Source organism: Rhinolophus ferrumequinum, chromosome 3 (genome assembly GCF_004115265.2).
Source record: "Rhinolophus ferrumequinum isolate MPI-CBG mRhiFer1 chromosome 3, mRhiFer1_v1.p, whole genome shotgun sequence".
In the NCBI taxonomy this organism is placed as follows: Eukaryota; Metazoa; Chordata; class Mammalia; order Chiroptera; family Rhinolophidae; genus Rhinolophus; species Rhinolophus ferrumequinum.
The window spans coordinates 45578021-45598205 of NC_046286.1; the positions used below are offsets into that span (position 1 = coordinate 45578021).

Here is a 20185-nt window from a genome sequence, read left to right on the forward strand (position 1 = left end):
AAAACAAAACCGTTTTAAGACAAAGACGAGAACCCCAAATTTCACAGCCAATTCAGAGCTCCTTCCAACATACCACACTGCTTCCTTTTTACTTCTTCACAGATAACTACGTAGTAAACAATTTAAGGGCAATTTTGTATAGTATCTTCCTCATTTTGCTAGATTATTGAGACAATTTAGGAAAGAATACTACAAGAGAATATAAGGAATTTTTGAGGGGATAGACCTAGATTAAAATCCTGACCCCAGTGCTTCTGATACATACGTGTCATGCTCTATGCTTTACAATCTTATGGCTCTATGATACAATGCTCCACGCTAGGCAACTTGTAAGCTAAGTGACCAGAGCACAGTCGGATCTCCAGATGGCTGCTATTGGGACTGAATGAGGGAACCTATGCAAGCTATTTGGCAGACATCAGAAAGGCAACTCTTCTAGTCTGCTTTCCTGTTTCTTCCAGGGGTAATTTTGCACTCTGTTTATGTAGGAAAGTATGATAATGTATTACATAAACAAAAGAATTTTTCTTCCATTCCATTTCCTTCAACTTCCATCTTAAACAAAAAAACAAAACTAAATAAAGTGAAGAAATGAAATGTTATGCGGTTCATGCTTACTTATTCAATATATATTTTAGCATAAAACTATTATGGCATAGCTTGGAAAAGGCTGGCTATTCCATGAGGCTATTTATGCATTAAAACCAAAGTAAAACCTGGCTTCGAAACAAACTACCTTGGACTCAAAATGTCTCCTTAAATTGGAACTCTGTCACAGCTATGAACGCCTGAGCACAGCATATCCATATACCCCAGGTGTATCAAGTTTTAAGCAGCCCAGTTCTCTACAACAAATATTCAAAAAAAAAACCATACCCATGATTTCAGTTATTTGCTTGCTTAGTTTCTCATGTCACAATCTCTCATATGAAAGAAAAACATAAAAAGAAAGTACATCTGAAGATCGTAATGATCTGGATCCCAAGGTGATAAAAGAATAGGGTGCCTATTTGTAAAAGCTTATTAAATGCGTTGGGGGAGGATGATGGAGTAGAAGGAAACACCATTTTTCACAATGACTTTTATAAGCCTAGCATAGTGCTAGGTGCTTTATCCACACTATTTGTACAATTCATACAATTTTTCTAAGCAGCAGATATTGTCATTCCCATTTTATTGATGAAAAACCAAAGTATATCCACCAAGTTACATAAATTGGATGAGAATCTCACCAGGTTTGTCTAGTTCTAAAGTCTATCCTAAGCTTCAGAGATTAGTTTGCTTTCCAATTGAATGCCAAATCATCTTCATGCATTTTAAAAGATTCATGAAAAAATTTCCATAAAGATTTCTAAAAACTAATTATGAAAGTTAATCCCACACCCCATAAAGGGCATAATCATGTCTTACACACCAGCCTGCCGCATTTCTCACAATTAAATCTAAGCAAAAAAAGCACAAGGACCAAAACAAACTAAAAAACTGAAGGGTTCTATTCTTTGGGATAAGATATACTTTTTCTCTCATCTGCCAAATTCCTCTATTGGTTACATAGCATGAGCAATTTTTCTTACAGGAAATCTCTTGTATTTATAGCAAGCTAATTACTCTCTAAAAGTGACTGTCAAATATACGTAGATGGTTTTAGGATTCAATTTTGTCAAAAGCTGGAAAATTAATTCATGCCTCATCCCATACAAGCCTTATGTTTTAAGAGATTAAAAGCCACTGCAAAGACCTATTACCAGGGAATTTCTGAAGACTACCCTTAACTAAAAAAAAGCCATTAATCTACTTTAAGGGGGGATGATAGAATCTATGAGACAGTTTGTTTGCTATGATAAATGCAATGTTCCAGCTAACTGTGAAGGAAATATCTGTGTATTAGAAAGCAGTTTTATGTTTTAAAGTTTAAACCAAAAAATAAAACTTACATCTTAATCATGAATGTAGTGTATTAAAACATGAAAACAAAAGATTACAGCAAATAAAATGTTCGCTAATTTTCTTTTCTTTAGTAAATCAGATATATACTCGGTAGGTATATTGACTGAGATGTTTACACTGGTTTCTACCAGTTAAGCAGAGGTACTTTCCCATCTTTACAGATGTTTATAAAATACTTTTCTTGCTCTTTCTGTCTCCGGCTGCTGCAACGAGAGGAGCTATCGCCATGTCCACACATTTGCAATAGATAGTCATGTGCAACTGCTCCAGCTTCCTGATCAAAAGGAACAAGTACCGAGCCCAATAATCTGAAGGCCCACAACCCCTTCCGCTCCAACAGGCTGATTTCCTATAAGACGGTGGGTGTGGAGCCATGGAACCATGGCAAAGCTGTGGTGGTTGTCATGAAGCGTAGAGCCGGCCAGCAAAAGCCAGCCACCTCCAATGTGTGGACCACCATCAACAAGAATGCCCGGGCCACCCTCAGCAGCAGCCAGCATATGACCCGCAAGAACAAGTACCACCCGGACCATCTGCAGAGCCAGCGCCATCCTGCAGAGCCAGGAGCCTCTGCAGAGGAAGTGGGCTCACCCCCCCAAGAGCTCCTGAGCACCGCCCCCCCCCCCAAAAGCAACAAAGTATAAAGCATCAGCCGACTTTCTCAAAGACACACACACACACACACACACACACACACACACACACTTTTCTCAAAAGCTACAATATGATATTTAGTATGCAATAACTGTTTTCTCTCAAGGGGGAAATGTAAGCAACATTTTGAAAATTTCAATTTGTTGAAATACATAGCCGTCTGTGAGCTTCTCATTTTGTATCAGCAAAAGTGAATTGTGCTCCTTTTGCTACTGTCAAACAAAAAACATTTAACATGATTACCCGTTTTGATTCTTTTTAATTTTTTTCAGTTGAGTATGGTAATACATTTTAAAAATGATGTCAAAGATGCCACTTTACTACAGCAAAATATTAAAGCAGACATTTGAAGGAATGAACATACGGTGTATCCCTGAAGAATATGGGGAACATTTTTTAATTTAGAGGAGGTGACATCTATTTCTTAATCTGTATTGTGTACCCCCTAAAGCGTGTGACAGTGTTATAAGAAATGTCTCCAGCAGTTATAAGGCTTTTGTGTAAGCATCCATAAAAAGTTTAATAGGTTTCCAAGACTACTCATTAACATACACAGCACCTATTATTCACATACTTCAGTCTGAGACACACACTTTCTCACTTCAAGCATGGAAAGTTTCAGTGGTAAGTAAAGATCTACAGAGGTAAAATCTTAGAAGATAATATGAATGCGGGCAAATATAAGCTTTCACAGGCAGTATATGATTACTTGCCAAGTAAGTGACATAAATCATACACCACTCCCTGGAAGAAAGGATTCCTCCTTTCCAGAAATTGGCTCATACCGCCCTTATAGTTCTTTCTGTACTATTTGCTTTTTCGCTGTTTGTATACATATTTTAAGTTCTTGGAGAGGAAAGATTTTATGTTTTTCATCCCTGAATCCTACCATAATACTGAAAAATACCTAGCACTTGGGGCCTGCTCAGTACACATTTGACTGCCTGAGGAAATGAACCACTGAAGATTGTGACAAAGGTGATGCAGACAGCAGCCACACGGAGGGCCAGGCACTGCCCGCAGCGCTTCAGGTGCATTAGCCAACTTACTGTTGCTTTTCTCTGGGTGTCTCCACTTTACAAATGAGGAAACTGAGGACACAGAGAGAACAAAGAGCTTGCCCCCACTCACCTAACTCCTTCACCCCCGGCAACTCTTGGCTTAAAATTGACTCATGACGGAGGTCCTCCGTGACCCATTAAACAGGGCTCGCTACCCTTGTCACCCACGCAAATGAGCCCTTCGTTTCCCTGTCATTACAGGCATCACCGCTGAAGAGCTGATTCAATCAGCAGAACTGCACATACACAGCAAGCTCCATGAAAACAGGGACGGTCGCAGGCTCACTCACCATTCTAATCCCAGTGTCCATCAAAGCACTCGGCACATAATAGGGGCTTAAGGAACATACATTTGATGTGGCAGGTATTCATTAAATGTCCTTTTCAGGAATAAATAACAAAAATGAGTGAATCTGAGGTGATGTTGAAATAGTCAATGTAATTGTCCAGGAGGCATTTGAAAATTCAAAACTGAGATTTAAGAGAAGAAGGAGGATTTAGAGGTCAAGATTTGAGAGTTATCTGCAGACAATTATCCCACAGTTATAAATGACCATGACAAAGCTCTGGCATTATGATTGACCCATTTCTGAATACATATTATTTGTATAGTCAGGAGAACTCCATAGTATGTTTAAGTTGTAAGCCCCCAAAATAAAAATTCAGAAAGGGTGCTCACTAACTGTAAGATAGATGAAGCCATTCTTTAAGAGTTTCCTCTTAATATATTGCTTTTATGACAGTGCCTGGAATCTGCCATTAGCATGTGTCGAGTTGGGTAGAAAAGCTCCTGGTTTATATTAAATTAAATCTACACTGTGTTTTCTTTAACCTGACCCTGGTGTGGCTGAAATATACCGCCACCATCATTATATACCATAAGCACTCAGACATTACAGATGAGCTGTGGCGGTGTAGAGACAGAGCTAAACTTTCCTCAATCTGCAGATGGACTTAAAAGAGGAATACGGATTGTAAGCCACACTGTACTGCTACTGCTAGACAGAAGTGAAAATTCTTGTAAGGCACTGACTGACAAAATAGAAAGCAGCACTGGCTCAGTCATTTTGCTCAAGAATCTTGAAGATACGTATGTGCCAAGTTACATTGGAAAAAGTATTTTTAAAAGTTTCAAACCTGTTGTACATCACTTGGTATGGCCGTGAATGGCAGTGACAGAGATGTCACCTACGGCCACAGTGAAGAAAGGGAGACTGAGTAAAGGCAGCAGGCTCACTGAAGAAAAGAAAACCACTGCAAACGAAAGAACATTCTTTCTGAGCAAAATGGCTGACGCTTTTTGCCTTCTTGGCTATGTCCACGCATACCCAGCCAGTAAGTAGAACCACATTCAAATATTTAGTGTCACAAGAGCAATGTAAATAATTAAAAGAAGAAAAGGGTTAGTTTGCAGGTCCTTTCAATAAACGAAAACTACACTGGTGTAGTACTGTCTTAAGGACAACACAGAAGAATTAGCACCCTCTCATTTGAAAAAAGGAAAACCAGGGATGCAATGTCAGTGAATGAAAGTACTATCCTTTCCCAGGAGGACGCAGCAACACCTTTAGGCTCACCGGTCAAAACTTATGGATATCTATGTAACTGGGTGCAAATTAAGGCAACTGATTTAACAAGTTTAATTACTTGATTTTCCCTATAATTTTTGATATTTCTTAAGCTATTGGCAGAAAAAATAAAAGCAGTGAGAAAGGAATTGCCAGACTTTGAGAAATGATAGCTGACAGCAAATCACCAACCACAAAAACACAGTAATCGTGGGCCACTTTCTGAGGCAGTACCTGGCTTAGCTTAAGAGACATTAACAATACCCAAGGCCGTCACTTTATTAAAACGCAGGCAAAGAGCCTAAGATAATACTCAAAATAAAAGTTATAGAAGTTACAGAACACATAAGAAGGTGGGGCTACTTCCAATGTATCAAAGAAAAAGATTAACATAAATGCTTGTTTTAAAAAGCTTCATGGGAAATATTTCATTAAGCAATGATGACACTGCTGGGTAACTGAAGGCTTTACTGTCTTGCATTTCTATAGAGCTGCTTCTTTTCAATGCACTGTTGTATGGGCTGACTCCTCTGAAATACTTCATCAACATTCTTGAATGAAAGATTTGTCAGCAATATTTATACAAAAACAGTGCTGTAAGAACAAAGAGAGTGGGCCTAGGGAGTCAGAAAATCCTGGGTTCCAACCCCAATTATTAATATATCATTTATTGGCTGCATGACCAGGTGGCAAGTTACTGAATCTCTCTGTGTCTCAACTTTCTCATCTGTAAATATAAATAATAATTACTTTACAAGACTGCTATACGTATTAGGAGGGGTGATATATCCTGGGCACATAATATGTGCTCAATAAAAATAATTTCTTTTGTTTTTTTTATAAAAATACCTTTTTTAATACCTTGTACAATTAATATCATGTTATAATTCTATTTATGCCAGAGCTAAGTGTTTAAAAATTATCATTGATCTTAACACAAACATCTAACTTTGAAAATAACGTCAAAAGTTATTATTTCCAAAAGGAAGAATACACATCCAACCAGAAATATGCAAATCTATTATTGGGTAGTATATCACTAGAGTACAGGTTTCGCCTTCCAGATTACCATGTAGAAACACTGAAAGAAGTGCTTAGCAAAAATGGTACACTACAGGAGCTAGATTTTTCATGTATTACCTATTAATAATTATTTATTTTTAACTCAATACTAGACTCCTGATGCTATGTTTTTAAAGTCACAGTTTTGAAAGTAACTCTTTGAAGAAGCTGTGACTGCAACAACAAAAGGTAGGGAAAAGGGTGTAATAAACATTTCTTCCTCACAATAAAAATCTGCATTGAACAAACTTGAACCAATCAACCTGTTGCTTCTTTCCAGAATACAATTCTCCTGTGAAAAAGAGGCTTAACTTCTCAAGAAACACATACAAAAAGATGAAAATAACTGAAATAACAACTATGAAAAGGCAGGCTCTTCTGTGACTTGAATTGTCAGATTTAAAGATATAACTAGCCACATTAAGAAAGGTTTTCTAGTGCAGTTACTTCCTGTCACAAACTATAGTTCAGCTTGAGCAGCAACAGAATGTCAGTAAAAACAAATAGAAACATTAATTTGAACTATTTTTATATTAGTTCCCTTCTTTGTTTCTCTCAGAAACAAACACTTCAAATAATATGAAGAAACCACAAAAATCTTTTACTACCTGACAGTTACGACTTTAGGAATCTAGGACTCTTGCTATTGTCCACACCAGTGACCATTATTATTAGTTTCTTTAGCCGGGGCCTGAAGAGGCCATCTAAAATACTGATGTGAATCATCAGGAAAATGTCGGTTCTTTATGTCAAGCTTGGTTCTTACCTAAAATTTTGATGTTTCTCTAAAAAGGTTGTTAGGGCTCCCTCACCCTACTTCCAACTTAGAAATTCTTAAAGTGATCTGTACAGTTTTGTTGTTGGTATGGTGTTTTGTTTTGTTTTTTTAATTTTGTAAGACTAATTTACCTCTTCGACAGTATCTCCTATTAATTCCTTACATAAACCTTTTTCTTATACCCAAGGCAAGTCTTTCAGCTCCACACTTTACATTTTCTATATTCCTAAAACACCTGTCATCTTCTATCCTTACAGAGGGTAAACAGAGAAAGACTGTCTGCCTGCCTGTCTATCTATCTATCTCTACCTCTCTCTCTTTACCCTCCATCTCTCTCTCCCTCTCTCCCTCTCTCTGTCACACACACACACACACACACACACACACACACACACACACACACAACCTACTGTTAACCCAACTGGTAGGACAGTGCAGTTCTTACTTCCTTTGTGAATCCTACCTCAACTGCCACAGTCTATAGTTCTTCCTCAGCTTTTGACATTTATAGATAATGCCAAGCATTTGACACATTGTATCCTACCTTGTTTATTAAATACCTTTTTACAGAGACTTCTTCCATTTCTCCAAATTAGATTATAAATAAGTTGGGAACAGATCAAATATATTATTAATTTTTATATCCCCAGTCTCCACCAAAATACCTTGTACATATATACTTAATGGTGTTTTTTTTGTGTGTTTTTTTGACTAGCAGGTAAGTTTGATATATATAATGGACAAGAGAATCGTATGTATAGTCAAGGGAATAAGGAATTATGTTAGAGAAGAGTTGAAGTTAGGGAAAAGGGCATAATGAGATGGGAAACGCTGATGGAAGGAAATTTCCATTTGCTATAATGGACAATAGGAAGCCACTGTTGGTGATAATTTAAAAATGAATACAGCAAACAAATGTAGGGGAAACTTATGAAAGGTTCTGAAGGCCATAAATAGGAGACTGAATTTATGCTAGAGAGTATGGAGATGCCTAAAATAGAGACTATCAAGGAGTGGAAGGTTTTGAGGAGGCAAGTGATATAGACGTCCCTCAAGTCATTTAGAAGAGGTAGATGTTCACTGTCTTAGCCAACAGAACAGAACAGAACTGAAGCAGAGATCAGGCCTCAAGGTAGGTGGGTCTTTTAAAGACATTTGGGACACTGCCAAGAACGCATCAAATTCAAAAGAAAGGGCTTGTTTTTATTTTTTCTCCCAAACTGTAATTTTTCATAATTTTATTGACTTAATAAATCATTTAGGACAGTAAAAGTTTTTCAAAATCATCATCAGACTAAAGATTTTATTTATTATGAATAAGAATGACTCCTACAAGTGCCTGGAAGTCTATGTCAATAGAATACAATAGCATGGAAGAGTTCATCACTACAAGTAACTTACCCTTACCAATACAATTTTTTCCTGTTCCTTATGTGGCTCCATTCCACTTCAGACATCTCCCCTGTGTAACATCTAATGACCTACATCATGCACGTGTTACCTTATCTCATTCATGGTTTTTCTAAACCATAATCACCCTGAGAACACCTCCTTGCTTATTCTCACAATCACTGCTTTTTACATCATCCAATTACCCTTGTGCTATGCAACCAACCTACTCATCCTGAAACTTAAAAAACATCTGTTCCCTTTCCTTGCAATTCTGCTATAATTCTTTTTGCAGCTCAAATGAGCCCTGAGTCATCAAAATGCCTCCAAGATACACTGATCTTGAAAAACATTAAAATGTTTTAAATCCAGCTCTGCTCATAAAGCATACTCAACTTTGAGCCAGAAAATGAGAAACTGTTTTTTACTATACCTAGCAAAACTGCCACACCTGGTTGGAAATAAAAATCTTGCAAACGAGATGTTTTATTAACCTTTTCTTTCTGAGCTGATCAGAGCACTCAAAATGCTCAGATGATTTGTTTATATACTTGATTTCCTACTAGGTGGTTCTTAAAGAAATAATGTAGATTTCTAGGGACTGTTTCAAATTAAAAACCATACAGTATTTTCACCCAAATCTCTTGGATATTAAATAACAAAGGTAAAATAAAAAGCATTTAGTACAAAAAGAAAAAGAACAAGTAGGGCTGGCCCTTCTAAAACATGATGGCTGAGGAGAAATATATGACACAATAAACTTCAAAATAGATGCTTTGGGAACAAAAAGGAAAATACTTCATAACTATACCAGAAATGTTGTAATTAGAAGCCTTTTAATATCTCAGAGGTTCACAAATGTTCCCAGTACAAGAACTCTCAGCTCTTGCTATTAACAACTAATGAACATAAACATTCAACAATGACTAAATAAGTAGCAGAGGTGAGATTATAAACTTGGAGTTCTTTATGCTCCCATGTCTTTTTATGTAAACAAAACATTAAGACTCTCTATCTTAATCCTATGGTGCAACCACATTTCCTTTGGTCAAGTCATTTAGTCCAATCAGGTTCTTAACCAGTAGTATATCAAATACAGGGATAATTTTAGCCTGCTGTACAAGCAGAACTCAGAAGGGCTTCAAGGACTATAATAATATACTGTATATATAATGTGTGTTCACTGCTAATATTTCTACATCTTACAACTTACAACCAGATGTAAGTCTTAGCAGAAAACTTAATTAAAAGTACTTTAACATCAGAGACAACATGTTATTTTAGCAGATGAATGATCACTTCTGAAGCTATTTCGTGGGTATCAGAAATGCTCTGATCTAGTAACACTGTAGAAAGAATTTAAATATTAATATTTAAAATATTTTAGTAAAACTGTAAATATCTAAATGTACCTCAATACTGACTTACATTTATAATATTAAACTTATATTTCATTACACTTAAGCATAGTTTATGAATTTCATGACATACAAACTTGTCGTTTTTACTTACTGGCAAATAATTCTACAGATGATGAAATCTGGGAATATGGGGCGAAAAAATATTTGCTCACTATTTAGGGAAAAAAATGTTTTTAGAAGATTGGTTAGGTTTACTTGACTATATCTCTTTATTCCTGTTTTGGAAAATTAAAGATCCTTCTTAACCATGCCCCACAATATTTATTTATGACAGGGTATCACTCACCGTAGCAGTGCCAAACTTCTGAAGGTGATGAAGGTAGCAACTTTCCTACTTCTGATTACAGATACTGGCGACATTTATGGGTTTGTATACCTAGTCTCAGAGTCTCAGAGTTTGTTACTGCTCTTGAAGAGTCAACAATGAGAACAGTAGTCTGGACGCTTTCCTAACTGCCTGAATCACCGCCACTGAATACTTTGAAACGGGTCTTTTCTGTTGTCTCTGCATTTGGGGAAAGGTGTTTTTGAAATTTTATTGGGCAAGAGGACAAGTGAATATTCTTTCATAACTGTCTATTTACTGGAGAAATTATTTTTCTCCTTTTATGGGAATAAAATATATGTAACTTCTAGATGCCTAATATAAATCTAGATCAGAAACTGTGACATTATTTGTCAGAAACATGATTTCAGCAAGTCATTTTAGATATGATCTTTTATATTTACATGGTTATCAGTGCCTTTGAAATTCAAGTCAGAGAACTTCTTCTTTTTGGAAGTAAAATATTGGTAGGAAAAAACACAACAGGATAAGAAGCACCATGTTATTTCCTTCCACCAGAATAGGAGGGTCACTGCATTATAAATACCTTGGTAGGCATGATACCATTTATTCTTTTGAGAACATTACAAAATTACAAAAAAGAATTGTTTATTCTTTTTTTTCCCAAACAACGTTTAACAAAAACTCAGCTTGGTATGATAAGTCTAGTTTAAAAACAAAAACAAAAACAAAACTAGAATATGCTAAAATAATTTCTAATGTCTAGCTCAAGAGAGATGGAAAGTTATTGGAATTCCCCGCTAAGAAAAACACTAACTTTCTTAATTGGAAATTAATCTGAGGACTATATTTAAAATGTTCTCAGAATAATATATTCACAAAATCTACATTTCAAATAAAGTTACTGATGTTAATAATAACTTACAACCACAATCTTAAATTAGAAAGTAAAATTGATTTATATAACCTCAAAGATATCCCAACTCAAAGTATAATAGAGATTAGAAAACAAAATTTTAAGGTAGTAAATATGTATGTAATTAGAACCAGAGTTTTAAATATTTTGATAAACTTCATGGTAAACACTTGATGATTAAAAAAAAAATACAAGCTCACAGATACAAAGAACAGATTGGTGGTTGCCCAAGGTGGGGGCTGGGGGTGGGCAAAATGGGTAAAGGTGGTCCAAGGTACAAACTTCCAGGTATAAAATAAGTAAGTCCTGGAAATATAATGTACAGCATGGTGACTGTCATTAACAACACTGTATTGCATATTTGAAAGTTGCTAGAGTAGATCTTTAAACGTTCTCATCACGAGTAAGAAATTTTTTTACCTGTAATGTGACAGATGTGAACTAGATTTATTGTGATCATTTCACAATGTACACAAATATTGAATCGTTACGTTGTAGTACACTTGAAACTAATATAATGTTATATGTCAATTATACCTCAATTTAAAAAAATAAAATTGCTTTCCTAGGCATTCTCCAATAATAATGTTATCAAATATTTACTTAGTGCTTTTATGTCTCAGTCACGAGCCACAGTTCAGCTTCTATGGAGCTTATAACCTTAAGTTTTCTAAGGACATGAAGATAATACTGCAACTGAAACATGTGTGACTATAGGCCATAGTGTTACCCAATTCTGGCAGTAATATTCCCAAAAGCACCTTGGTAAAAATGGCAGGAGAACCACTACTACAGAATACTTTTCAGAAACCTAGTCTGCAATCATTATGTGACTTGTTAGTAAACAGTGCATGGAAGTTACAATATGGGCTCACGTAAGAGCCCAGCAGTGACCCTGAAGCACTCTGTCACCAAATGTGCAGGACAAAAAGTCAGAAATTTAGCAGCTATCGCATAGAAGTGGGGTGACTTTTGGCTTCTATGAGGTTTTTTTTTTTTGAAGTTTCTTTATTTTTTGAATTTGTATTCAACAAATTCAACATCCGACCCTTTTACTGGAACATGATACACTGAAAATTTGCCTCTTCATTTACAGTACAGAAAATTTATCCATTGTTCAATGAATATAACACACAAATCTACATTTGATTCCATTGCTTTCTCTCAATTTCTCACTCACCTCCATTTCTTTCTATTTTTTCATCTAGTAGAGATCTTACCTTATTTTTTTCTCTACCCTCAAAATACATGGAATAATTTCGAAGGCAGAGTAGGCGTAGAAGGCTCCCTTCTGTTCTTGAGAATTAGGATTTTTTTTGAAACAGAAAATAGCTTTACTTGGCTCCATAAAACATCTTAATTCGTTTCTCATTTCTCTTTTCCTATACTTTCCTCCTCCTTCTTCCCAGCAACTATGACATGTCATCGTTTCCTCCCCTTCCAAAGTCACTTCAAGGGCTATCCTCAATTCAGGTGGGAAAGCTTCCACTATCATCTGCATAGTGTAACTGTGGCATTGTCCTGCCAGAAGCATACGGCAGCATTAGCTGGACAAGTACTACCCTGCAGCAACGTCAGCCAAATGGAGTCACGACCCATTTTCCAACAGAGAAGTTAATTTAGTGGGTTGAGACTAGCATTTAAAAACCAAATCAACAGAAATACAAACAGAACAGAACTGAAAATATAGCTATTGCATCACACTTATTTTGAAGTTTCAGTTTACATTGCATGTGTTTACATATATGCGTGTGCATGTGTACTGGGTCTTCATGGAAATCCATTTCTTACATTCCTACAGGCCATGGTCAAAAGTAGGAAAGCTACTATGTTGATGCAAAAGTAATTGCGGTTTTTACAATTATTTTTAACCTTTTAAACCGCAATTACTTTTGCACCAACCTAATGGAATATGTTCTAGGAACCTCATCTTTATTTGATATAATACTTCAGATATTTTAGAGATTTAAAAATGGATGTTAAATAATTTCTTTTATTAAAAACTGTTGATCTAATAAACCACATATTTTCTAAAAAATCATCAGTCTGTAAACCAACCAAATCAGTTTTCTTAGTTTTTTCAATATTTCATAATAGTGACACCAAATAAATACTTTACCTTTAAATTTAATTTAGCCTAAAAAATTGAAATTGACAAGTTATTAGCCATCTCAAAAAATTTTTAATTAATAAAAATCAATTTGAGCGCAATACACCTTAAAGGAAAAATATTCTTTTTTTAACAGAAAAAAGTCTGAGGGATAGTCTGATTTTCTAATATGATTTCAAAAACAAAGAAATCATTATTTATCTGCATTTATTGCATATGCATATGAATACAAACACCAATCTTATATTTCCTTGGCTGTAAAGATTTTTAAAAATTCAAGCTCAGAAAGCTCAGAGTATAAGATTGTGACCAACGGCACACAATCCCTCAGCAGGTACAGAACTAGATTCCGAGGCAGAGAATAATTTAGCTATACAGTAGTCCCCCCTATCTGTCAACCACTGTCTGAAAATATTAAATGGAAATTCCAGAAATAAACAATTCATAAATTTTAAATTGCATGCTATTCTGAGCAGCAATGATGAAATCTCAAAACTTCCTGCACTGTCGTGCCCAGGACCTGAATCACACCTTTGCCCAGTGTATCCACTCTATATGCTATCTGTCCTTTAGTTACTTAGTAGTAGTTATCAGATAGATAATCAGTGCTTGTATTCAATGCTTACTCATGTAAGCATTTTATCATTTCATATCAATCATCTCAAGAAGGGTGAGTACAGTACAAAAAGATATTTTGAGAGACCACATTCACATAACTTTTATTACAGTATACGATTGTAATTGTTCTAACTTATTAGTTATATTGTTAAACTCTTACTGTACCTAATTTATAAATTAAACTTTATCATAGGTATGCATGTCTAGGAAAAAAACATAGTATATATAGGTTCAGTACTACCCATGGTTTCTGGCATCTTCTGAGGGTGTGGGAACATATCCCCTGTGGATAAGAGGGCACTACTGTACTGACTATAAAGAATAATGATTATATTCCTTACTTTTCACATATGGTTGCTGCATGGAATTCGTAGCTAAAATACCTAGCTGTTCTGCAGTGTCAAAGTGGAAACTGTGTGACTAAGTCTCACGGTCGCACACACTTCCTTGGCTGTCAAAACTGGACGAGGCAACTAATACCAAGCCTGCGGGGAGGGACAGCCCTGTGGCCTTGAGACTTTCTGTATAACAACCCCTGAGTTTATTAAAAGTGATGTTGACAAGCTTCAGTCCTTCTGGGTTTTATGGATTTGGGCTGCTAAGTGAGCCTCCAGAACAGGAAACCTATGAGAATAGCATTAAGATTTTCACTAGACTTGAAATGCTCTAGAAAACAAAGCAGAATAATGGGTCTAAAATATAAACTATTGCTTAAATTTGAACATGTCTACAAAAATAAACTATGAATAATAGGAGATATATACACACACAATCAAGATAAAGGTATTATTTAAAGATATACAGAAACACCCCCCTCCAAAATAAGGTACTACTGAGAAAACTTCTGACATCTTGAAAGCATACAAATAAGAATTAAGCATTTTTTATTTTAATCAAAACTTCCCTTTTTAATTTCAAAGACTGCATATAAAGGTATAATAAATCATATCTCTGAAGAAAACCCTAAGTCACATATATCCCAGTACATTTAGAAAGAATATATCTCAATAAAGTTAAAGAAGTTAGTCTTGAATGAGGGTGAAATCTGCTTCATTTACAGCATAAAACAATAGCTATGGATATGTGAGGGAATTTCTTTCTTACTTTGTACAATGCATTATAAAATTACCAGTGTTTTATTTAGTTTATTATATTTTAGGATAAAACAAGAGACTAATCATGCATGTTTAAAATCAAGTTCTTTAGATGACAAATTCCTCCTGAAAACAACTTGAGAAAACATATGCATATTTTATTCACTTCTTAGGGTTCTTAATTTGGGATCTTAAATGCACTTCAGTGGGGTCCATGAACCCTCTAAAATTTTAAGTGTGTGAGTGAGTGAGTGTGTGTGTGTGTGTGTGTGTGTAAATTTTTCTATGGAAAGAGTCCATAGCTTTCATAGGATTCTCAAAAGGATCAATGGTCTGAGAATAGAACTGTTGCCTTGGGTGAAAGTTATATGTAAAAGGACTGAACTTACTTTAAAAAAAAAAAAAAGAACCATCCCAATGATGTAAAGAAGATGTTAAGAGATAGAAGGTAAGTTGGAATAACTTCCCCTAAAAATAATGAAACCTGAAACTAGCATGAAGATTTACTAGTCTAAAACTATAATTATGAGTAAGTCCCATGTTTGTACATTTTTCTGTCTTTATCTGGGGCTTGAATAGAAAACTAAAACTAAAAGCTGGGCAATAATGGAAGTGTGTGTATGCGTCTGCAGAATGGTTATAATGACTCATGTTGTATACGAATAGTACAGATACCTACTGTCATGCTATAGCAAATTCCTGAAGTCATTTAACATTTGTTTGAATATCTATTACCCATTTTTTTCTTTTTCTATTCCTGATCTTTATAAAAACTCCTTTTTAAAAATACAATTGCAAAAGTTCTCTTTAACACCAAGCCACTCACATTTAGTCCTGTGATGTTAATGCATGAGAATTCCTTTTCCTAAATATTCAAGTGAACAATTTCCTATCTTGATTTATAAAAAAATTCAACAACCAATATGCCTTAAGAAAAGCAAAGCAGTTTCTATTTATTAAAGGTTATATCCAATGTCTAAGTCACACGACATAGAAGCATTACATTCAGTTTAATGGGAGAAAAATGAACATTAACAAATAGTGGTATTTTGTATCCAAAAGAAGTCAGGTGCAAGGCAGGGGAGGAAATGAACCTTGAATTTCTAGCCTAATCTAAAGCATTTAAACTATGATTTTTAAATTGTCCTCCAATTAACTTATAAGTATCTAATTAGACAGGGATCTATAGAGCATTTTCACAAGAACCACAGGAATTATGAAAGAACTTCAATAATCAATAGGATTAGAAATCCTTTCACAGTGTATGAGAGAAACCTTTGCCACAGCAACATCAAAGGAAAAAGATGCTGTAAAATGATGGACATTTTTCTACTGAGTTGATTATCCAGGCATAAAGGGTAGAAGAAGGATTGACCTCTGTCACTGGGCTTGTTAGGAAACGCCTGGATGAAGAAAATGTTATGGTAATGAGTCATGTGAGTGATGGAGGAATTACCCTCATACATACACTTAGACTGTTTTTGAAACATGTATAAAACACACTTGTGTGCACACGTACACACAAACATACATTCTACCCTTCCCTAAATATATCAGGTAAATCTCTCACTTTTAGTTATTTCAGCTCTAATAAGGAGAAACAGGATTTTCCAAACCAATGGACAGAAAAAAAAATTAGGCTTTCAGAAATGTTCCTGCTGAAACTTATTAGGATTCCTGGCTATATGTTGAATTCGGTGAACAGGATAGTGAGGGAGGTTTATAAAGAGACTCTTTCCAACTCCACTCATATTCCAGGAATATTAAAAATACATGAAAAAAATGTACCCGAATGCTTGCCATTATTAAGGAATCAGAAAAGAACAAGAGAGTCCACGACTTAAAATCCTGATGACGGATTTTTGAGAGTGTTTTAAGTTAAATTAATGGTAGTATTTAAAGAGGTGCTGATGCTAATATAACTAAGATTTTTCACTTAAAAATGTCAACAATGTGACTAAACCCCTCAGTATTAAATATCCTGAATGTCCTATTCAGGTTATCTATTCTGAACAATTCTTGGTTTTCAAAGCATAAAAATGTATGTCGTAAGAACAATGGAAAGGAATTTAAACTCATAGCCCTCAAATGAATAGGAGAAAAATAACTCACGGGGACAAGAAACAAATGTGAAGAAAAATCAGAAAACTAAACAAAAAACAAAAAGCAATCTTACAGGCCTGTCAAAAAACATTAACAAAAAGTTATAATAACAAAGAAAAAGATGATCTCAAACCTTCCTTTTTATTAACTACCTTGAACATACATAATATTATTCTATTTCTTACAAGAAGGCCTAGATAAAATCTATGATCAAACCTCAACTAATATTACTATAAAAACAATTTTTTAACATTAGTTTATTATTATTATTATTATTTTTGAGTGTGTTTATCTAGGACCCATCAGCTCCAAGTCAAGTAGTTGTTTTAATCTAGTTGTGGAGGATGCAGCTCAGTGGCCCATGTGGGAATCAAATGGGCAACTTTGTTGTTAAGAGCACCACGCTCTAACCAACTGAGCTAACTGGCCACCCCTGTAAAAACAAGTTTTGAAGAAAGACTAAATGCATTCCCTCTGAGATCAGGAACAAGGCAAAGATGTCTGTTCTCACCAGTTCTATTCAACTCTGTACTGTAGGTTTCAGCCAGTAAAGCAAGAAAAAGCAAGAAAAGGAATCCAGATCAGAAGAAGGAAAACTGTCTTTATTAGGTGACATAATCATTTATGTAGAAAACCCTATGAAATCTACAAAAAACTAATAACTGAGTATAGTAAAACTGTAGGATTCAAAGTAAACACATAAAAATTTAATCATCTTTTTATTTACTAGCAATGAATCAAAAATTGAAATAAAATACTTTTATAATAGGATCACAATATAAAATATTTACAGGTAAATTTATTTTAAAATATCCAAGACCAATACACTGAAAAAACAAATATTGCTGAGAGAAATTACAGATCTAAATAAATAGAAATATATGTGTCTTCATGAATTGAAGATTCAATAGTGTTAAAATGTCATTTCTCCTCTAATTGATTTATAGATTCGACATGACCCAAACCAAAATTCCAACAAGCTTTTTTATTGAAATTGACAAGATGATTCTAAACTTCACATGGAAATTAAAGGAACCTAGATTAGCCAAAACAACTTTGAAAAAGAACAAAGTTGGAGGGGTTGCACTACCTGTCTCCATTACTTACAAAGCTACAATAATCAAGATAGTGGTGGTACTGGTGGAAGGATAGTCACATAGGTCCGTGGAATAAAACAGAACCCAGAAATAGCCCAGAAAATCTTTATTGATTTTCAATAAAGATGCAAAGGCAACTCAATGGTGGAAAAGTAGTCTTTTAACAAATGGTTTTAGAATAACTGGATATTCATGTGCCCCCAAAAAAGGTGGGTAGAAGGGAAGGACACTCCTCTATACCTTAAAACTTGAATCATATAGAAAAAATTAACTCAAATGGATTATAAACCTAAACGTGAAACGTAAAACTACATAAAGATTCTAGAAGAATACATACGAGAAAAATCTTTGTGACTTTAGATCAGCACCAAAAGCATGAACCATGAAAAGAAAAAAACTAATAAACTTTATTTCATCAATATTAAGAACTTCTGCTCTTTAAGGACCCTGTTAAGAGAATGAAAAGACAAGCCATAGCTGGGCATAAATATCCGAAAATCACATATCTGATGAAGGAATTAGCAGAAGATAAAAAGAATGCTCAAAACTCAACAGTAAGAAAACAAAAATCTCAGTTAAAAGTGGCAAGATTTGAACACACACTTCACTAGGAATGTACAGATGGCAAATAAACACGTGAAGATACTCAATCATTACAGAAATGCAAATTAAAACTACAATGAAATACCACTATAGACCTGTAAGAATGGCTAAACTAAAAAAGCCTGACCATACCAAATGTTGATGAGCATGTGGGAGAACAGGCATCTTACACCCTGCTGGTGGAAAATACTTCGGGAGTTTCTTAAAAGTTAAACATACGACTGCCATTTAACTCAGCCATTCCCGTCTTAGGTATTTACTCAAGAGAAATGAAACTGTATATCCATACAGAGATTTATATACAAATGTTCACAGCAGCTTTATTTGGAATAGCCAAAAACCATACAATGAACACTACTCAGCAATAAAAAAGAATGAACTATCGATAAGTGCAACAATATGGATGAATCTCAAAACAATTACGTTGAGGGAAAGAAGCCGAGACGGGGTGGGGGTCAGAATATTGTATGATTCCATTTATATAAAATTCTAGAAAATGCAAATTAATCTATAATGAGATCAGCGGTCACCTGAGGACTAGAACGGATAAAGGAAAGGTGGGGATGAGAGTGATTTCAAAGCGGCACAGGGAAACTTTGGGGTGATGGTTTCATTACCTTGATTGTAGTGACGGTTTCAGAAGTGCAAGCATGTCAAAATTTATCAAATTGTATACTTTATATATGTATAGTTTATTGTTTGCAATTACACCTTAATAAAGCTGTCAAAAAATTTTAATGGCAGAAGGGGTAATCTGAAACATTAGTCTATGGCTCTAAATTGTACTATTCTTAACTAATCACTGAAGTACTTTGGTCAAAGTGAACTCTACTATGTATGAGCAAGAATATTAAAATAATTCTTTATAAAACTGAATTATTTCTTCAGCAGAGAAATGCAAAAGCATCTGAAATTATATGCAAAAGCAAATGAAATTAATAGTTCACATTCACAACATTTTTGATATGTTGACGGTTATTTGCAGGGTTTTGATGGGTTTCCTAGACAAGTGAACTAACTACGTCTAGGAAAAGTATACCGGAAAATGAAAACTCATACCTTGATTTGTGCAAAGGGTCTTTCATAACCTCCAACATAGAGAAGGCCAACATTCTGAGGAAGCAACCTACAAAGAAAAAAAAAAAAAGCATTATTTCTAAAATACTTTTCCTTAAATGTAAGGTTGTAGAATCATTCAAAGATAACAGACAGATACTGTGAAAAATTAGTATCTATGCAATTATTCCTTCTTTTTCAGTATAGAATAGTAACTAGCAAAGGAATACTTCAGGAAATAGTGGGTAAGTATTGAGAATGAAAACAAATGCAGAACACTAACATATTAGTAATTCTAGCAAAACTACTACATAGTGTCTCTGGGTGAGAATAGAACGCAGTGATACATATATTTAAAAATCTACAAGGATTCAGTTGAAGAAACACTCATGGTATGTCTATACTTTGCACGAAAGGAGATA

The 20185-nt window shown here is 34.8% G+C and overlaps 1 protein-coding gene and 1 pseudogene across 2 annotated transcripts in view; one reads left to right on the forward strand and one right to left on the reverse strand.

The window, feature by feature from the left end:
- Positions 1-20185, reverse strand: part of RNGTT (RNA guanylyltransferase and 5'-phosphatase) — a 238504-nt gene that overhangs the window by 22499 nt on the left and 195820 nt on the right. For both annotated transcript variants that reach the window (XM_033103164.1, XM_033103163.1), the window contains one exon: positions 19767-19833. In XM_033103164.1, the coding sequence (XP_032959055.1) occupies positions 19767-19833 (67 nt within the window). The remainder of the gene's footprint in view (positions 1-19766; positions 19834-20185) is intronic.
- LOC117020573 (60S ribosomal protein L28-like) lies at positions 2174-2556 on the forward strand (annotated as a pseudogene).